Source organism: Urtica dioica, chromosome 12, assembly GCF_054948205.1.
Source record: "Urtica dioica subsp. dioica isolate 48M chromosome 12, U.dioica_male_clone48M_v1_H2, whole genome shotgun sequence".
Classification (NCBI taxonomy): Eukaryota; Viridiplantae; Streptophyta; class Magnoliopsida; order Rosales; family Urticaceae; genus Urtica; species Urtica dioica.
In genome coordinates, this window is record NC_142767.1 from 16,530,711 (window position 1) to 16,551,797 (window position 21,087).

At 36.2% G+C, this 21,087-nt stretch overlaps 3 protein-coding genes and 1 long non-coding RNA gene across 5 annotated transcripts; 2 read left to right on the forward strand and 2 right to left on the reverse strand.

Annotated features, from left to right (window-relative positions):
* Positions 1–1,906: 1,906 nt before the first annotated feature.
* Positions 1,907–4,463, reverse strand: LOC149379631 (Yippee family putative zinc-binding protein). Of its 2 annotated transcripts, XM_089603147.1 has the most exons (6): positions 4,320–4,463; positions 3,977–4,096; positions 2,831–2,874; positions 2,464–2,572; positions 2,334–2,389; positions 1,907–2,238 (listed from the first exon to the last, which is right to left on the reverse strand). In XM_089603147.1, exons 2-6 carry the CDS (start codon positions 4,070–4,072, stop codon positions 2,154–2,156), a joined length of 390 nt encoding a protein of 129 aa, XP_089459273.1. In that variant the 5' UTR covers positions 4,073–4,096; positions 4,320–4,463; the 3' UTR covers positions 1,907–2,153. The 2 variants fall into 2 exon arrangements, with proteins under 2 accessions (XP_089459273.1, XP_089459274.1); XM_089603148.1 differs by lacking the exon at positions 4,320–4,463 and having other exon boundaries at positions 3,977–4,303.
* Positions 4,464–5,126: 663 nt separating this feature from the next.
* On the forward strand, positions 5,127–6,008 carry LOC149379632 (uncharacterized). The gene is made up of 3 exons (XR_016294088.1): positions 5,127–5,296; positions 5,802–5,882; positions 5,962–6,008. It is a non-coding gene; the product is annotated as an uncharacterized LOC149379632 (long non-coding RNA).
* A 1,362-nt stretch (positions 6,009–7,370) lies between these two features.
* Positions 7,371–8,201, forward strand: LOC149379633 (uncharacterized). Its single transcript, XM_089604459.1, has 3 exons — positions 7,371–7,463; positions 7,542–7,697; positions 7,794–8,201. The coding sequence occupies exons 1-3, from the start codon at positions 7,413–7,415 to the stop codon at positions 8,184–8,186; spliced, it is 600 nt and encodes a 199-aa protein (XP_089460585.1). The 5' UTR covers positions 7,371–7,412; the 3' UTR covers positions 8,187–8,201.
* A 567-nt stretch (positions 8,202–8,768) lies between these two features.
* LOC149379634 (uncharacterized) lies at positions 8,769–10,170 on the reverse strand. The gene is made up of 3 exons (XM_089604273.1): positions 10,042–10,170; positions 9,163–9,944; positions 8,769–8,936 (listed from the first exon to the last, which is right to left on the reverse strand). The coding sequence occupies exons 1-3, from the start codon at positions 10,061–10,063 to the stop codon at positions 8,928–8,930; spliced, it is 813 nt and encodes a 270-aa protein (XP_089460399.1). The 5' UTR covers positions 10,064–10,170; the 3' UTR covers positions 8,769–8,927.
* Between the last annotated feature and the right edge of the window lie 10,917 nt (positions 10,171–21,087).

The following is a 21,087-nucleotide window of genomic DNA, read 5'->3' on the forward strand; positions in this document are numbered from 1 at the left end:
GAAAGCACGCTCCTTTAAAAATAAAAAAATCAGCCGAATTACCTGACTAAACAAGAATTCTCCTCTCGACGATTTTTATTATGGTTTTTCATTAAAATAAATGCAATAAAGGGGAATAATTATAATTTAAGAAAATATTACAGACTTCAATAATGCATGAATTTGCTCCGATTAAATGAGTTTATTGTTGATATATTAAATGAGTTTATTGACTATGAAATGAGCAAATTTGTCAAAATAGAACTTAATTCATGGAAAGATAAACTATATTAGATGCGTAAGACAAAATAGAACCAAACTCGTTAATAAAAGTGTCTCTCAAAAGCTTAGACTAAAAAATAAGCTGAAATTGGTCTAATTTTTATTTTAGAATTTCTGCATGTGATATATCATATGCACTTAATTATATTATATTTAATAGAAATGCTATGTGCCAACACCCTCACATATACGTGGGGTCCACTTTTCATGTGAGATATACTCATTGTAAGCGTGAGCGCTATCAGAGCTGGCGAATATTAATTTTGTATATTTTAACGAAAACGAATTGCATCAGCATCATCAGTGCGCTGATACAGACACATAGGGTGGGCCTCACTTGACATGTGGGTCTCACTGATGTGTCTTACGCCGATGGCGACGATGACTGATGCCTAGCAATACTCATATTTTAGATTCATATTTTTCTTCTCCCATTTTTCTTTCTTGAAAGAATCATAATTGAACTCTAATCATGTCGTAGATGACGTAAATAGTATTAAAAATGCTCTTAAACTTAGAACCAATAAGAAAAATAAAACATAGAAATGAATATTGATTGATTAAATATCAAATCTGATTCTTTAGACCTAACCTGTTAAAAACTACATTGATCAAATTATATTGTTAGGTATGGAAGTTGTTGGCGTGATAATTCACCTCGGAACAGTCCCGATCTCAAAACGAAAAGAACGATTTTGATATATTCAATTAGTATTAGTATGAATCATAGTTGTAGGCTTGTAGCACACCGAAAAAACTGGATATGCCTATTTCATCTACTCTCTCAACGTATTTGTATACATGTATTCTGTTATTCTCTCATATTGCATAAATTTTGTTATTCGAAAAGATAAATAAGTGAACTTAATTGAGGTGGAAAAAAATGCACCTTGAAAGTTTTATGAGAATTTTTTGGGATCATTAATCTATTAATATTACTCTTTTGAATTTATCGATGACCATTATATTTATAAAAAAAATAAATCGTCTTAATTAGAAAATAAACCAAAATTAGAATAGCATTAGCACCCACCCACCAAGGGACATTCTGAGAAGAGATGATATACGTCACAATCCCGTGTGACACCAATCATATTAAATAAAACAAGATATCACAAGTGGACAGAAAAATGCCAATTTTCACAGAAAATATCCGAAAGCCTGTCACTTTATAATATATATAGTCCATTATCTGCTAGGGCCAAATAGGCAGATTCGTTGCCTTGAAAGCCAAGATTCCCGGTCCTAGGCTATATCTGCTCAAAAATTGATCATTGTAACCAGAACAGTACAAACCTTTTTTTTTTCTTTCTGTATCAACCACCATATGACCATATATAAACAGCTAGAATTTTAATTTTTGTAAAGCAATTTTATCCAAGTTGTGAACTGGTGTGGACAGTGGAGGTACTCAGCTCTTGAGGATTAATACAAATAATGCAAAACGGTCTGTAGAGAAATTGATTCAAGTATTTAGAAACATCTCACTGATCTTAAAATTCAAAATATTATTATTAAATTGTAGTCAGCTTCATCCAAATTCCTAAATTCATTTTATTTGAAAAAAGCAATTTCTATTTCTCAAAATTACTACCTCCAATTTTTTTCCAAAGACAGAATTGAGAGAGAGAGAGAGAACATGAAATATTGAAAACAAACAATCATATCAAGAACTGACAATAGAATGTTTTTTTTTCTTCCTTTGTTTCTTTTCCTTCTATCTCAGTTATGTTATTGAAGTTTGAACAAGAAGAAGGCTGAGTTGAGTTGCCCCAAAATGAGTAGTTTTAAAGTTGACGAATAATTCGGATTACACATGATGGTTGAATAATAACAATGGTAGGGTTAAAGGGAATGTACAATTCGGGGATTATGAATTTTTCGAGATGAAATCAAACGTCGTCAGCGTCGCTTCCACCGACTTGGGTCTCGTGATTCACCCAATAATTATTTCCGTCCGGCCCCGCCACCTTAATTCTGCTCCACAATGACACACACCCAAAAAAAAAAAAAAAAATTAGACGACTCATCAAATTTCACTAAATTTTCATTGCTCGATATTATCTACCGACCTTTCGAGTACAGATTTTCCTTCCTTGTACTTTTGGCTCTTTTCATGGGCGATCTCCTGAGACAGAAAAACCCATCATGGGTATGTAATAACTTGAGTGATTATGGTATTTGTTAGAAGGCAAATCTTACATATTTCCAACCGACAATGGATCCACAGCCGACGCAGAAGATGTCGGCAACGGTGTGCAAACCGGTCATCATCATTCTCTCGTCTTTCTCACCGAGAGTCACATTAGACCTGTCAAACATTTAACAAATTCACCCTCTAATGAATTTTTCTATTTATTTTTATTCATCCAAACATAAACATCCAATTTTGATTTTCGGCTGCTAGAAGAAAAAAAATGTATCGGTAATCTTGGCTCTTTCTATACACGGATTGATCACAATTGATCGAAAAGAAGCAAACAAGTTTATATTGAAATAATTTTGAGATTACCGATAAGAGGTTGTTAATAGCATATTTACACTTCGGTGAAGATATTGGAGAACTTACACCTTACTAAAGAGATAAGCTTTCCCATGCCTGCTGTGGAAAGACTGGATCACGAAACCAATTCATAACATGTAATTAGAAGTTATAACATGATCTTCGATATGAAAATACATTGAAACTGTCGTAAATAATTTTTTTTTAAAATTAGAACCCAAAGTAACACAGAAATAGACCCGAAAACTCGCTGTCTTTGCAAAATGAAAAATGTCAATGCAAAACACTCAAAATTTCTGACAATGACATCGAGTAAAATAAATCGAAGTACTATTTAACCGTTACTGCTATTACTAGACAAAGATCATGAGTGAACACTTAAGAATCCAATTGTTAGGATTTGAGTCTCAAACCCGACCTAACAAGAAACCACTCAAATGAATGAAGAACAAATAACACACAAATATTTATAGTGGTTTGCTCTTAACGCGAGAGCAGACTTCACTTTTCCGCTGCATATTTCACTGAAATTAAAATCTAGAGTTTGTGTACAACTCTTTCTTTTGCTCTACAAAGATAATCGGCGCCCGTATATATAAACAAACTGAACTCCCATTTTAGAAAGCAGTGCGCCAATTAAGCAATGAACTTTTAGAAACTAACAAAAAAAAATCTCTCGGTACCCATTTTCACTCAATTAAAGTTCCGGTCTTACACAATGTAGGGTTTGACACAATGCCTTGCCCAAGTTGTATCTTATAAAAAAGAAAAACTAAACCTTTCAGAGCAAACAATGGGAGTTCTTTCCAATTCTACAAAACCCACTTTCCACCACAGTCAACTCTCAGGAATAAGATTTTCGATCACAAGCAACTAAGTTGAAAACTACCTAAAATGTGAGATGTGCTTTGGAAACCATTAAAGTCAGAAATCTCCGAAAACCTCACAAAACATCAAGAGAAAGCACTGCCAAACTTCTAAAACACCAACATCTTATCAAGAACCACACAAATGTCAAGATTTCAAAAGGATCGCCACAATCACACATTCGGATTAGGAACAATCAATAATAGAACCACGCTCTGCGTCATGATCATCCAATCCAAAAACAACTGCTTTCGAATTTAAACAGTCAAGCAAATTGACAAAGACCCATGTAACAAAATCAGCCAAAAAAAAAAAAAACTGTGTTAAGCGATGAAAACTAACAACCTTGGAAACGATGTCTTCACAGAGAGCCAGGTGGGTCCGACAGTGCCTACAACTGTAGATCTTCCCTTCCAAATTCACCACAAACAACCTTCCCATCCTTCAATTTCTCAGCCCCAAATTCTAATAATTTCCCAAAATTAAATGTGTATATTGCATATGTATAACGATTGAGTAAAGTGGGTGCTCAACGAAAAGATCCTAATCGTAGTTTTAATAGCATAACCAAAAGAAGAAGGAAAAAAAAAAGGAAGAGCGTGAACAAGAAAATCAAAGGAAGAATATTAAGATGAGGATTGTTGGGTATGGTATTTGGATTTGGATTTGGATTTGGATTTATAATTACCTGAGCAAGTTAGCTTTCTTGTTGTGGCTTGTGGGTTTTGTTTCGTAGTCGCGAGAAATGTGGACCGAGAATGTGAAGCTTTTCACGTTTCAACATTTAACACCACTTTTTCTATATATATTTTTTTTCTTCTCTTGTGTAAAAAAAAGTGGCACATATTTTTTATTTTCAAGAAACAAAATGGCACATTGACATGACGTGACGTGCTTGTTACGTTTTTTTTATATTATTTTATATTTACTAAATCATTTGTTTTCCTACTATTTGAATTGAGAAAACAATATACAAACATGAAATGGGAACAGAGTAAATATCTAACCATTTACAAATTTGAAATTGCAATCTAATTAGAGTTTGGAGTTTGGACCATTTTTGTTTATTAGTCAAACACTCCAATTTATCATCTATAGTTTAAAGACTATTACTCTTCAATGTATTTCCGCCCAATGACACCTATATGAGAAAAAAAATAGCAAATAAACAAAATAAATTACAATAACTAAGGACGCGATTAATGAGGTAAAAAATAGGGTCAAGCGGCTATATAGCCCGATAGAACTTAACATTTTGCAAAATAGCCACAGTTTGCCAAGTCTAAGCAAACTAGCCCAAGTTTTTTAAAAGCCCAAATATGCCCCTTGGCCCAATTATTGAATTCTCTCGATTCTTTTCCTAATTCTCTCGTTCTGTCTGGCGATTTTGAACGATATTCCCCGACTCTGTCTCTCTAGCTCTCGACAAAACCCTAGAAGTCACCAGCGTCGCCATCGTAGCGAATTCTCTCGACGAAACCCTAGAAATGACCAGCGTCGCCGTCGTCAGTCTTTCTCTCGCACGTCTGCCTTCGCTGCTCTCGATTAGTTCGCGAATCCTGACACCTGTGTGTGCGACGGCCGAGGAAGAAGAGACGTCGCCGTGAGCCGCCTATAATCTTCAATCCATCTCCGGTCTTCAATATTCACCAAACCAAATTAGCTGTAAGTAAATTTCGTTCGTTTTAGTTTTGTTACCCTAGATTGATATTAAAGTAGGCTGGATTAAACTTGGATGATTAATCGTGGCCTTAAGCTTGTGTGAGTTTTGAAGGTGTTGATTGCGGTTTTTGTAACCCTAGATTAATATTACAGTATGCTGGATTAAACTTGGATGATTAATCGTGGCCTTAAGCTTGTGTGAGTTTTGAAGGTGTTGATTGCGGTTTTTGTAACCCTAGATTAATATTAAAGGATGCTGGATTAAACTTGGATGATTAATCGTGGCCTTAAGCTTGTGTGAGTTTGAAGTGTTGATTGCGGTTTTTGTAACCCTAGATTAATATTAAAGTAGGCTGGATTAAACTTGGATGATTAATCGTGGCCTTAAGCTTGTGTGATTTTTGTAGGTGTTGATTGTATGATTTCTTGCTAGAGATCAAGAACAAATCCTATTAAAGTAACCTGGATTTAGCATGGATTAATATTTTCTTTGGCAACGTTGAAGCAGATAATGACGCAAACAAGGCAATCAACGGCAAGAAATGAAGAAGCGAGAGCTGCATTGACAAGCCAAGAAGAGGCTACACAAGTAAGTAATTGTTTGAATCTTTAATAAATAAAATTTTAATCCAGGCTAGTCTAATTTTAATCTGGTCTCTTTTGTGCAGTCGCGCGACCTGAGCGATTTCGTGATTGCGAGAGAAGCATGGAATAGCCAAGCCAAAATAAATACACACACACGACTCGATGGGATTAAAGGAATCCTGTCAAAGCTGAGTGACGAAGAGATCAATTCAGTGAAAAATGGGGTCTTCGGTCACTTGCTAGAGATCGAAAACAGCGCATTTCCGGGGAAGATTGTGCACCAGCTGCTCCTGCGGCAATGCCATGCTGCAAAAACAAATGAGCTGGCATTCAACTTCAACGGACAGATTGCAAAGTTTGGTATAAGGGAGTTCGCAATCTGTTCTGGGCTGCTCTGCAAACACAACGACGATACAAATGACATAGAGGCTACACCACAAGTAACAATCGTCGAGAAGTTCTTCAACAAGAAGACTGCATCCGTAAACAACCTTCTAACGGTGTTCAATTCTTCGTTGATGGCAACAAGTGAAGAGAAGGTCAGGCTCGCAAATCTGTGTATTCTGTACACACAGATTTTGCCTTGCCAACATTCAGTGAGTTGCGACCCAAAATACTTGGAGCTTGCCGACTATCCCGACAGATTTACGAAATATCCATGGGGGTTAGAGAGTTTCAAAAAACTCCTCGAGACGATGAAGAAGCATCGAACATTGAAGACGGGAAAGCTCCAAGCATACGATGCTGGTGGTTTTGTTCATGCCCTAGTAGTATGGGCTTATGAAACAATTCCACTGCTGTTGGAGAAGGGATTCGCAACAAAGTTGCGAACAATAAAGCTGCCCCGAATTTTACGGTGGAATTTCAACCTCACGCCCAGCTTCTTCAACCTGTCAGATGAGGTTTTCGACAACCCAGCGGTACGTTTTCATGTTTTGTTGTTAGAAAATATGTTTTAAACTGGGATTATATTTAATCTATGGTGGATTATGTTGTTAAATGTAGCTATCGCTGATCGAAATCGAGTGCACAAGGGCTAAATTGAATACGGAGTACATGGAGCCATTTCAAACCACGATGCAGCCAGCACCCGAAAGACAACAACATGAGAGTCGCGATGAGGACTCGGTGCGTACACCACAACAACAAGCACCGTCAACACCGTCAACACCGATGCCTTCAGTGCGTGAAGATGTCATACTCACTGCTATGAAAGCAATGGAGATGAGATTGGAGAAGAGATTGGACAGACTCGACACCAAACTCAATGCACTCCATCAAATGGTACTAAAGATAAAAGACAAAAGTATGGCGGAATCATCAAACGCCGACATCGCCTCACAATCGCCCCACATCTCTGACTTCGACGATATGAACTACATTGTAAACGACATACAAACTACTGTAAGTAATACTTAAGTTTGTTTATTTGGTATAAATTTCAAATTATGCCTAATAAAGAATGTTAACTAGAACACTAATGTTTCAGTTGAACACCGAAAGGGCTGAAGAGATTCCAAGCGACCCACCAACAATGAAGGACACCGAAAGGGTTGCAATCGACCCAGCGACATCAACTATACAGGTTTGAAAACTCGACAAATATTTTTTAGTGTTTGGAACCTGGATTATTAATAGTGAACCCTGGATTAATTTGTTTCAGCTCAACACCGAGATGCCTGAACAGATTCCAATCGACCCGGCAACGGTGAAGGAGAACGAAAGGGCTGACACTGCGGTGGCGGAACAGGTTTCAACCCGGGGCGAGGATGGCATAGGTCAAATGGTTACACTCCAAAAAGGAAATTTGAAGATGAGGGTAATTGTTCATTAATCCTGGATTAATTCTTAGGAAGGCAGGATTAATAAATATTCAGTCACTGTAAACAGGATTATTTTGATGTAATTGTTACAGGTTTTTAAAAAAGCTGCAAGGCGAGAAGCTCCAATCGTCCGCCGGTCACCGCGGAAACGCGAGCAACACAAGGCTGCTGTTATGTGTCTGCCTTATACAACGGAGTTTGGATCCGCGGACCCCGATGTGCAAAAACAAAAAAGGCAAAAGAAGGCTGCTTTGAAGAAGAATGAAGAAAAGCCCGAGAAGCCGGCCGTGGAGACGACGACAGAGCAGCCCGAGAAGCCGGCCGTTGAGACAACAACAGATCAGCCCGAGAAGCCGGCCGTGGAGACGACAACGGAGCAGCCTGTAGAGACGCCTACCCCCGAGGACATGCCAAGCTTCAACCTTAACCTTACTCAATCTATGATAAAAAAAATGAAGAAACATGTAATAGGATTAGTCAGTTAATTTCTTTTGAAGTTTAATCCAGCCTACTTTAATATTAATATTTGGGTTATTTTCAGTTCTCTTTCACTGTTTGTATAGTTGAATTGAAGGTTGGATTAGTCAGTTAATTTCTTTTGAAGTTTAATCCAGAATCGTTAGAGTAATATTTGAGTTATTTTCAGTTCTCTATCATTGTTTGTATCATGGCATTGAAGGTTGGATTAGTCGGTTAATTTCATTGTTAAGTATAAATCCAGGCAGGACTAAAATTAATCCTACCTTAAACTCATGAAAATATGAACAAAATTAATCATGTCAATCTATTCCAAATATTCTGAATCAAACTACAATGTCAAAATTGCAAAAAAATTCAAAAAACCAAAAACCAAAAGAATACACAAATGAAATGAAATGAACCCTAGATCTTCGCACAAGTTCTAGTGTTGTGTCCGGCTTCACCGCATGAACCACAATGCACATGTTTGAATTCATTCGAAGAACGAATCCTTTTCTTCCGAGGCCTTCCAGGAAGAGTCTTGAGCTTAGGCGGTTTGATAACGGTTGTATCACCTGCACGAACCAATGAGGCTTGATTCTCGTTTACAGGATAGACGCATCTGGAGTAAGTCGCCATCAACGTCTCCTTGGTGTAATATGAAGACACATAGTTCATCGGGTCGAGCTTTCTCATCCAAAGAGCGGCCACGGCATGTCCGCAAGGAATCTCTTCCAATTGCCAAAACAAGCACGAACAACTTCTGTTCAGGATATCTACAGTAACATATCGTTGCCCATCAACCACCTCGAATAGCGTCAAATGAACTTCATTGACCTAATTCAAGATAAATATGGCATTGTCAGTAAGATTAATCCAGGATGGATTAAAATTAATCCTACATTAAACACATGAAAATATGAATTAAACTACGATGTGAAACAGTTTTAACAGCCTAAACATTCATAAACACTAAAAAAACATACATAAAGAAACACATACCTTCATAGACCGAGCTTCATCTTCCTTCTCCAATATGAGCTTATACGCCCAAGAAGTCAACCGAGACTTCATCGATTCAAAAGACAACATACGTCTATAAAACCATTGCTGTAGTTTTTTCCTAAAAGCCAAGACTAGGAAAGCTACCGGCCAGCTCCGATTTTCTCGTAGAACAGCGTTCATGCACTCCGAGATGTTAGTTGTCATGACTTGATATCTTTTCCCCTGGAATTTGGAACGAGCCCACAATTCCGGATTAGCTTCAATCAAATAATCCTTGATTCCCGACTGCTTGTCACTAAGTTTGTCGAAAAAATACTCGTACTCGTCGTGCGTGTATGCCTTGGCAGCCTTGAGAAAAAGTGGCCGAAGTTTACGACGGCGAAACTTCGTCAGCAAGTTACCCCATAAATGCTGAATGCAAACGCCGTAATTCGCATACGGGAAGACTTCCAATGCTCCCTTGGGGATCGACGTCTTCCGATCCGATATCACAACCAAGTTCGCGCGATCGCCGAACGCGTTCTTGATATGTTCGAAGAACCAACGCCATGTAGCATCACTCTCCGTATCAACAAGTCCAAACGCTAATGGAAGGATATGGTTATCACCGTCCATCGCAGCCGCTAGCAATAACGTCCCTGCAAATTTCCCTTTCAAAAATGTTCCATCGACGGAGATCACGGGGCGAGTATGCTTCCAAGCTTCAATTGAAGCCCCGATCGCAATAAAGAAGTTCCTAAATTCTCCGGAAGGTTCGATCTCAAAAGTATAATAAGTTCCTAATTCAAGAAAAATATGACACTGTCAGTCAGATTAACTTTAATCTAGCCTGGATTACAATTAATGACAGAAACCAAAAGAGGAAAAGAACACTACCTTGATTCTTTTCTGCTATCATCTCAGCAACAACCGGAAGAAGTGAGTACGAGGTTGCATGCGAACCTAAAACTTCTTTCAACGCGAGATCCCGACCTTTCCACGCAGTAAAATAAGATATGTTGACTTTGTAATGCGTTCGCATATGATCCACAACATCGTTAGGAACCATATGGCCTGCACGACCATTGTAGAACTCTCTCTTCACACACTCGCTAATAAGTGACGCCGATGCTTGCCGATGCTTTGCTGAAACTACTTCGACAACGCACGTGTGTTCTTTTTGGTACTTTCTAATCACCCATACACCCGAGTCCCCACACACGGACGCACTCAACTTCCAATCGCAAGGTTGTTTGTTGCAAACTATGAAATACCTGCTTTTGCTAGACCGGGAAACTTTGAACTCAAAGTTGTTCTTGATTGATATCATCTTCAAAGAATTCACCAATAGAGTCTTTTCAAGAAAAATACTACCCTCCTTCACATCAAAATTAGACGGCATGTTGTTCAATTCCAGGTTGTCAACAAGATCAACCTCATCCAAATCTGAAACAGCTTGCAAATCATCATCGGAAAGGCCAACGTCGTCAACACATGCGAGAGCTTCGAACAAATCAACTACACAATGAAAAGGTAGATTAACATTAAGAAAACCTTGATTAGTGTTAACGAAATCAAGGAATTCAGGATCATGAACAATATGAACAAAATTAACAAAACAGTCAGAATGAAAGCATTACGAACAGAAGATTAAAAATAGTGAAGGCAGGATTAAATTTAATCTGAGCGAACTATAAAGACAACATTTAAGCTTATGAAGACGGGATTAAATTTAATCGAGGCAGGCTTAAATTTAATGAAATCCTGGAAATCCAATTCATGAACGCAGAATACAAAAAAAAAAAAACAAAAACAACTTGAAAAAATTCAATCTAAGAACGAAACTGACCTGTTTTAGCAAAATCTGGTAGAAAAATAGAACTCGTCACCAATGCCAATGAAAAACTCCTGATTAACAGATTGAATACAACAAAAAAAATATAAAAATCCACAACAATATAGAAGATAAAAAAAATACAGAGAAAAGGCATGAACGCAAACTGACCTGCTGGATTAATGAAATTCGCCGTCGAAAATCGTTGATGAATTAGCCAACGACTGAGAATCAACGCAAACTCGGAGAAGGAACGCTAAAATCAGATTAATTCGCCGACAACGAGAAAGGATCGCTGAAACTGAAAGAACGATTTTGACGAAATGAAAAGAAGATTGAGTTCGAAATGATGAAGTCGCGGGTCGAAATGAAGATTTGATTGAGATCTGGAAGAGAGGAAAGAGTTTGAGCGAAAATTTGAAGGAAAAAATTGGAGTGAATTTGAGCGAAATTAGAATGAAAAAGAGACGAAAATTTGAAACCGAAGCTTATATATCAAAACTATAAAGGGTGTAATGGTATTTGTACTCTCAATTGGCTATTTTGCCTAACCTAATGAAACTATGGCTATTTTGCAAAAGCCATAGTTTGAATTGGTTAGTTCATGCCATTTTTTCTAAAAAATAAGCATACACACAACCACTTACACCATTTAAAAAACGAAACAAAACATTAAACCCATTCTTCCCCAAAAAATCACAAAAAAAGAATCAAAGCTCTAAATTTTTTTTTTTTGCTGAATCAATAGCTTGACGAACTAAAACAATAAAGCGTTTGAAAAAAGAAGGAGATTATGAATACGAAACTGCATATCAAAGGTTAAAAAAAAATAGATTATGAAATCTAGTATTGGCAGTGGGTCTGGGACGGGGAGCAACAGGAGATGGAAGAAAGATTGGCCCCACTCGAGGCAAAGAAAGTGCGCTATGCATGCCTCACACACGCACTATGTCCCTCGCTAACGAGGCACTGCATTGGTTGGTGAGGGCAGAGAATAAGAGATGGATGTGTTGATTTATTTATTTATTTTGCAAGTCGTATATTTAATTTTTTTTTATCATATATCTATCTAGATCCGTTGTGTGTCATGCATGTTCCAAATTACAAGAAATTTTTTACATATTACATTAAAAAATAATTAAGGTGTTAGTTTTACTTTACTTATAAAGTAATTTTTTTTAATTGAATAATATTTGACATCAACTTTAAAACGTGAAAGCGCGCGAGTGATAAAAGACGGCTAAAAAACTACCTTATATACATATTTTTTTAATTTAGTATTTTTTCACTCTCTCAAATCAAACAGTTTGGCAGTAGGTTTGAGACGGTGATGAAGTGGCTGAAGGCCCGGGAATAACAGAAGATGGAAAAAAGGTGTCGCGCTCGAGGCGAAGAAGGTGCGATATGCTGAGGCCTCACACACGCGCGCCGTAGACACTGTGTCCCTTGCTAACGCGACACTCGATGAGTTGGTGAGGGCAGAGAAAAAGAGATGGATGTGTTGTTTTTTATTTTTATTTTGCAAATCGTGTTTTTATTTCCTATCATATATCTATCTAGACTCGTTATGTGTCATGCATGTTCCAAATTACATGAAAATGTTACATATTATATTGAAAATAAAATCTAATGTGTAAGTTTTGATTTTCGTATTAAATAATTTTTTAATTGAATAATATTTGACATTTAAATTACGAAGTATAGACGCGTAAGTGATAAACGGCGCCTGAAAAACTCCCTTAGATACATATATATTTTTTAATATAGTATTTTTTTGCTCTCTCAAATCAAACAGTTTGGCAGTGGGTCTGAGATGATGAAGAAGTTGCTGAAGATCCGAGAGAGACGGAAAATGGAAGAAAGGTGCCGCACTCGAGGCGAAGAAAATACGCTAAGCTGAGGCCTTAAACACGCTCGTCGTGTACACTGTGTCCCTCGCTAACGAGGCACTGGATTGGGCTGGTGAGGGTAGAGAAGAAGATATGGATGTGTATATTTTTTATTTTATTTTGCAAATTGTATTTTCTTTTATCATATATCTATCTAGATTCGTTGTGTGTCATGCATGTTCCAAATTACAAGAAATTTTTTACATATTACATTAAAAATAAAATTTAATGTGTTAGTTTTACTTTTCTTATAAAGTAATTTTTTAAATTGAATAATATTTGACATCAACTTTACGACGTGAAGACAGGAGTGGTAAAAGGCGGCTAAAAAACTACCTTAGATACATATTTTTTTGAGCTAGTATTTTTTCACCCTCTCAAATCAAGCAGTTTGGCAGAGGGTCTGAGACGGTAGAGAAGTAGTTGAGGGCCCGAGAGGAGTAGCAGATGAAAAAAAGGTGTTGTACTCGAGGCAAAGAAGGTGCAGTATGCCGAGGCCTCACACACGCGCGTCGTGGCACTGCGTCCCTCGCTAACGCGTCACTCGATTGGTTGTTGAGGGCAGAGAAGAAGAGATGGATGTGTTGATTTTTTTCATTTATTTTGTAAATTGTATTTTTTTTTAATCATATATCAATCTAGATTTGTTGTGTGTCATGCATGTTCCAATTTACTTTTTTTTTAGGATAAATGACATTTTTGGTCCCTCATCTTTGATCACTTTAACAAGTTGCACCCCGAACGAAAAAAATTGCTTTATCAATCATTTATGATAGTCACTTTTTCACTTTCAGTCTTTCTGTTAGCATTTGAATTTGTTTTAATAGTCTTTGAATGGTTATATTAGCTAAGAAATTCCAATATTTTTCACTTCATAGTTTATACTTAATGAGTAGCATTAAATCGACCATCTTTACTATTCCAGGTAAGTGTGCGTTTGTTGAGAAGCAAAAAGTCAGCAAAAATTCGATGCTGGCTTCGGCGTTGAATCGCCGTTGTTTGGGGCGTTCAAGACAAGGTTCTGCGCCAACGGAGAGGATTGCTCAGAGGCGTTGGGCCGGACCTCCATCGCTGGCGGCGAATCGACAGCCATGGCTTGCAGAGCCATGGAAGAAAGGAGGTCATTTTGCAGAGCCAACGGCGAATCGACGTCATTTGGCTAGTTTTGGGGGTCGAGGAAAAACTATCCTCAGACAGATATTTTTATTTTTTAACTATTATTTTTTATTTATTTTTTATTTATTTTTTATTTTATTAATTTTAATTGTAATATGATTTGTTTTTTAATTTATTATTAAATTACGATTTTGTCCTCATTTAAAAAGCACATGATAAGCACATGATCCATTTTTCATCCGTTTTAACGGTTTTTTTAACAGAATGACTGAAAGTGAAAAAATGACTATCATAAAGGATTGATAAAACAGTTTTTTTCGTTCGGGGTGCAACTTTTAAAGTGGTCAAAGATGAGGGACCAAAAATGTCATTTATTCTTTTTTTTTTTTTATCATATATCGATCTAGATTCGTTGTGTGTCATGCATGTTCCAAATTACAAGAATTTTTTTTACATATTACATTAAAAACAAAATTTAATGTGTTAGTTTTACTTTTCTTATAAAGTAATTTTTTTAATTGAATAATATTTGACATCAACTTTACAACGAGAAGGAGCGCAAGTGATAAAAGGCAGATAAAAAACTACATTAGATACAAAATTTTTTAATTTAGTATATTTTCACTCTCTCAAATCAAACAGTTTGGCAGTAGGTCTGAGACGGTGATGAAGTGGCTGAAGGCCCGAGAATAACAGAAGATGGAAAAAAGGTGTCGCGCTCGAGGCGAAGAATGTGCGCTATGCTGAGGCCTCACATACGCGCGTCGTAGACACTGTGTCCCTTGCTAACGCGGCACTCGATGGGTTGGTGAGGGCAGAGAAGAAAAGATAGATGTGTTGTTTTTTTTTATTTGGCGAATCATGTTTTTATTTTCTATCATATAATATATCTATCTAGAGTCGTTGTGTATTATGCATGTTTCAAATGACATGAAAATGTTTACATTTTACATTAAAAATAAAATTTAATGTGTTGGTTTTACTTTTCTTATAAAGTAAATATTTAATTGAATAATATTTGACATCAACTTTACGACGTGTAGGCGCGCGAGTGATAAAAGGTGGCTAAAAAACTACCTTAGATACATATTTTCTTTAATCTAGTATTTTTTCACTCTCTCAAATAAAACAATTTAGCAATAGGTCTGAGACGGTGAGGAAGTGGCTGAAGGCCCGAGAGGAACGGAAGATAGAAGAAATGTGTTTTGCTCGAGGCGAAGAAGGTGCGGTATGCCGAGGCCTCACGCACGTGCACCATAGACACTGTGTCTCTTGCTAACGCGACACTCGATGAGTTGGTGTGGGCATAAAAGAAGAGATGCATGGATGTGTTATTTTTATTTTATTTTTTATTTTTCAAATTGTGTTTTTATTTTCTATCATATAATATATCTATCTAAAGTCGTTGTGTATTATGCATGTTTCAAATGACATGAAAATGTTTACATATTACATTAAAAAAAAAAACTTTTTTGTTATCACAAAAAAAGAACTTGAATAATAAAATATTAAAGACTACTTTGATGCATGTCGGTTTCCAAATTACATGAAAATATTTACATATTACATTAAAAACAAAAGAACTTGAAGAATAAAATATTAAAGACGAACTTGATGCATGGTTATTTCCAAATTACATTAAAATATTTACATATAACATTAAAAACTAAAGAACTTGAATAATAAAATATTAAAGACTAATTTGATGCATGTCGATATACTGGGTTAGCTTATTTCATGTCTCAAAAAAATTGTTCATGATTCTATGGAACATGTTAGTTTAAGAATACTTGCAAATTTTTTCATAAATATCTGGATATGACTCAAATCGTGGTATAGTTTTAAATCACTTTCCCAACCTGGTGGACAGATATATGACGAATTCAAGCACTTCTTGTAGAATCTAATATGTAAATCGTGGTATAACTATGTTTAACTTCTTCGTTGTTGATAACAACTTCAGTTAAACTCATTTAAAATTATGGGAAAATGCATATACTAAATAAAATGAGGGAAGATGCATTTGTAAAAGGTTTAAAAAATTTGAGGTATTCAGGTAGTAGTATCTAGTTGTAACTCTTCCTGACGACATTTAGATAACTTGAGCTATGAAAATAACTCGAGCAAGCTCATTTTAAAAAGGGTCAAACGGCTAAATAGCCAAATAGGACTTAAGGATTTGCAAAATAGCCATAAGCAAAATAACCAAGTTGCGATTAATCCAGGCATGAGTAATTTAATCCAGACATTTTATTCATCCATAAAATTTAATCCTCGACAGCATGTAGAAGAAATCGTCCGAGCCAATCCGGAATCGTCGTTCTGTCCCTCGGCGTTTCGTTTCGCCTCCTATGGATCTCGGAGACGATCGCCTGGGCTTCGGCGAGCGTGACCTCGCCGGACTCGGCCTGATGTTCCGCCATGAATCGCCGGAGCTGATCGGCTGACATCCGATGACCGCTGTCGGAGAACTTGGCGAAGGCTTCCACGACGTCGCTCGGCGGAGCGGCCTCGGTGAGCTTGAACTTCCGTTTGAAGTACTTGAAAAACTTGTAGCTGTTGTAGCTCTGACTATTGCTCGCCGCCTCTTCATCAGCCACGATCTCGAACGTGTTCTGTTTGGGATTTTTGGGGAAGGATTTTCGAATTGGCTATTTTACCTAACCTAATAAAACTATGGCTATTTTGCAAAAGCGCCATAGTTTGAATTGGCTACTTCATGCCATATTTTCTGTTAAAAAGTTTTTTTTTTTTAGAATATCTTAACTGTCATTCTTATTTCGAGAATATATCGTTTTTATAATTTTCTTTGTTTTTTACAGTTTTACTAGACTTATTATTTTAGTTTATAATTTTTTTTTTTTAGTTTTTACAGTTTCATTTAAAATAACAGAAATAATCTAAAATTAAAAAAAAATTATGGAATATTTGAAAGCTTGAAGTATTCAGAGAGTTGCTATCATAAAATGAAATACTTCTGTGGGCCAAATATCTTTAGGTTGGGTTAAAATTCAAGTATCGATTCACATTGTTAAGGGCCTCATGTCAGCTGGCCCATTTTAATTTGTTCCTTTTTCTCTTTTTGAAATTTTATTTGTCCCTTTTCTTGATACGCATTACCAACCATAATATTTGATATTTTTTTTTTAATAATTTGAATATTATATGTTGTTGTAGTAGCATATGCCAATTAAAAAACAATCAGATATACTAAGAAACTAATAATTTTCGTTTCGTTCTTGATTTTGAAACAAGTACGAAACTATACAGCTAGATAAAAGCCGCAGGTACCCTATATATCAAATTCTTACTTCAAACTATCACAAACTCAGAGCACTAAAATGCAGTTTTTCCACTCTAAAATGCAACTTTATAACATTAATAAGTGTTTTATCTCCAACTCAATATTCAATTTCTAAAAGAATTTATTGCAACTAATCATTTCACTAACAAGGACTATTTTCAATTAATTGTTCAGTTAATTTAATTAACTTCGACCTAGTGGACTATTTTTTTAATAAAATGAAACTTTGACTATTTTTTAAAAAGGTGGTGGACGATTGAACTACTGACCTAATTGCTCATATATAAAATGACTAATATTTAGCATTGTATTTAAATATTTCTATAAAAAAAAAAATTGACAATTATTTTTTAACAAAAAAATTAGCAAAATAGCCAACTTAAACGTTTGGATTTAGCAAAATAGCCAACATTTTATAAATTTTAGGTAAATAACCACTGCATTTTATTTACAAATGTATTTTTACAAAAATACTCATAAATAAGTTCAATTTTTTTTTTTTTTGTATTTATGAGTATTTTTGTTAATATACGCTTGTAAATAAGCTTAAATAAAATGCAGTGACTATTTACCTAAAATTTACGAAACGCTGGCTATTTTACAAAAAAGATACGTTTAAGTTGATTATATACCTGATGGACGCTTTTTATATTATTAACAAAAAAAAAATCAAAATTTAAACTAATAAAGCACTAAACTTCATAATATAAAAATCATACAACAAGTCACAGAATATAAAAACTTAGGACAAAATTTCGATGGATTTCGAAGCCACTTGGACAAGTACGCGTTGTTTATGAAACATCATGATCTCTATACAGCTCTATATGTTGCAACGAATATAGAAAGATAATCACGAGAGGATAAAAAGAAAAGGAGAGAAAGATTATTGCAAAGATAATAATAATAATAAATAAAGAAAATAATGAGAAAGTGGTGTAGTGGAAAAATATTGTAGGTGATGGAGAAGTTGAGAAATGATTTCACACGTGTGAATGTCGAAGCATGTCAATAGAAAGCTAGATTGTGATGGTCACTTTGGTCTCATGTTTTAGAAGTTAGATATATAATATAATGCACTACAAGTAAAGTAAAATACTGATTGCCACCACGTACAATAAAAACCAATTGAAAACGTTATTGAGAGTTCTTCAAAAAAAAAAAAACGTTATTGAGAGAGAGATTGATCTTGTTTGTGTGTAACTGATTTTCACTAATTATTCCATGAATGAGTGCTTAGTACATATACAATTGTTAAATTTGATGATAAGTTAGTTAGCACTAACTAGCTCGTCCTACGTGGCATCAACCACAGCTAGCAAGCGCTGAACTAAGTACAAGCGCTTGTGTGCTCCGTAAGTTATACTCTAGTGTGCACATGTGTAGCTTAAACTCTGTGTTACATCAATAGCCACATTGCAGTGTTGTTAAGGATGTTGGATCATCAAGCAGACTGCGGTGGCGTTGAGGATGTTGGATCATCAAGGCGAAGCTCGTCTCAAAAATAGTTATGTTGATTGATGGAGAGTGCGTTGGTGAACACGTCAGCAATTTTCTCTTCGCTACACACGAACCAGACGTCAAGCTCCTCACTAAGAGCGCGATCTCGAACATAGTGAATGTCAATTTCAATATGGTTGGTGCGTTGGTGATAGACATGGTTGGATGCAAGTAGATTTTCAATGATATTATCACACCAAATGAATGATGGTCTCTCAATAGGAACGACAATCTTACTGAAAAGGGATTGGAACCAAGCAATGTCTACTGCAGCTGAGGCCAAGGCCCTAAACTTTGCTTCAGTGCTAGAGCGTACCACGACTTGCTGCTTTCGAGAGCTCCAGTTCAGAAGATTGTCTCCAAGAAAAATGCAATGACCACTTGTTGACCTTCTATCATCAAGGTCACTAGCTTAATTGAAACGTTGCATTGGCGTGAACGAGAGACCAATTGTAGCAGTGCCTCGATATATCTTAGAAGCCTTTTGCACGCAGACCAGTCCTCAACTGTAGGAGCTTGTAGAAATTGACTCAATTTGTTGAGTGCGAAAGAAATATTCGGGCGCGTGCTAGTTAAGTACTAAAGAGCACCTATAGTGTTGCGATGGAAAGTTAGAGTCTTGAAGGCTTCACTGTCAGCAACTGAGAGCTTTTTGTTTTGACACATGAGATTTGGATTGGGTTTGGCATGAATCATATTGGTTTTCACTAATAGATCAAGAGTGTATCTCTGTTGCGTGAGGTAGTGGCAATTGTTTACGGTGAGCTTCAAAGTCAAGGAAGTAGTTGATATCTCCAAGCGTATTGAGTGCAAACTTGTTGTGTAGATCAACAATGATTGTCGAGATCTGAGCAGTCATCACCAGTGATGAGGATGTCATCTACGTAGATGATGAGAATGAGTATTTTCCTGTCAAGTTACTTGTAGAACAGAGAATCGTTAGATGTGGAGTCGATGAAGTTCCATTGATGTAGAGCAGCTTTGAGGCTTTCAAACCATGCCCTTGGTGCTTGCTTGAGCTCATACATGCACGTTTGAGCTTGCACACATGAGTTGATCATGATTGGTCTTCAAAACCATCTGATTGCTTCATGTACACGGTTTCTTTGATGATGCCATTGAGAAATGCATTGTTGATGTCGATTTGCTGGATATCCCAACCGTAGGTTATGATAAGGGTCATGATCACTCTCTGAGTTGGAGGTTTGATTACAGGGCTAAAAGTCATGAAGAAATCCACACTAGTTGTATGCTGAAAACCATTTGCCATCAACCTTGATTTGAATATGTCAAGTGAGCCATTAGTCCTTTTCTTGATCGTATACACCTATTTTTTGGCCAAAATGTGCATGTTTTCTTCAATTGGCACTAGATCCTACGTGTCATTGTTGTGAAGAGCCTTGAGTTGTTCTTGCGTTGTACATGTCCACCTGTAATCCAAGAGAGCTTCTTGCACAATAAAAGGTTCTCTTAACAATTCTAATAATGACAATTCCACATCAAAAACTTTTGGTTTAAATATACGTAACTTTGAACGACTGATCATTTGGTGTTGTGAGGTAGAGGGATGTGTGATGAGGGGTTGGGTGATATGAGGTGGTTCGGAGTTAGATGTGTCTTGAGATGGTGGTGACGTTTGAGTGCGAGGAGTGTGTGGTTGAGAACTACTAGTAGTTGCGTTTGGCTCATTTGTGTGGGAGTGATAAGATGTAGTTGAGATGGATGAATTTGGACAAAGGAAGGTGCTGAACTTTGTGGTGAGTGTATATGTGTGTCTAGTGGATAAAAGGAAAGTGCGTGGACATGGTTTGATGTTGTTGGAGAGCTGATGTGGTTTGGAAGGAGATTTTGGTATGGAAATTCATTTTCACTGAACTTGGTTATGTGAAAAAAATAATAGATGTTTAAGTGTATATTTCCCAAAATATTAGGTATTTATGTTGTCATTTCCTCTATTTTATATAATTACATATATTCTTCAGAGTAAAACTAACCCACTAGAAAGTGAATTTTTTTTATTACTAATGTAATAACATAATTTTACATTTACATGGCTTGTGTTGTTGAGTAAAATCTTGACGTATTGCCACATCATAAAAAATATTATAAATGACTTGGTTGACCAACAAAAGCCAATTCCATAGTATAACTGGAGTTTAAATTCTCTCGAGGTTTTACGCCTCAAAGAGTAACCGTAAAGAAAACCCCATATCGATCCAATTATTGGATCGACTCGCCAATAAGAACTTGACATGAAATGAATTCTTAATGAATGTCTTGATTCGATTTGTTTCTAGATG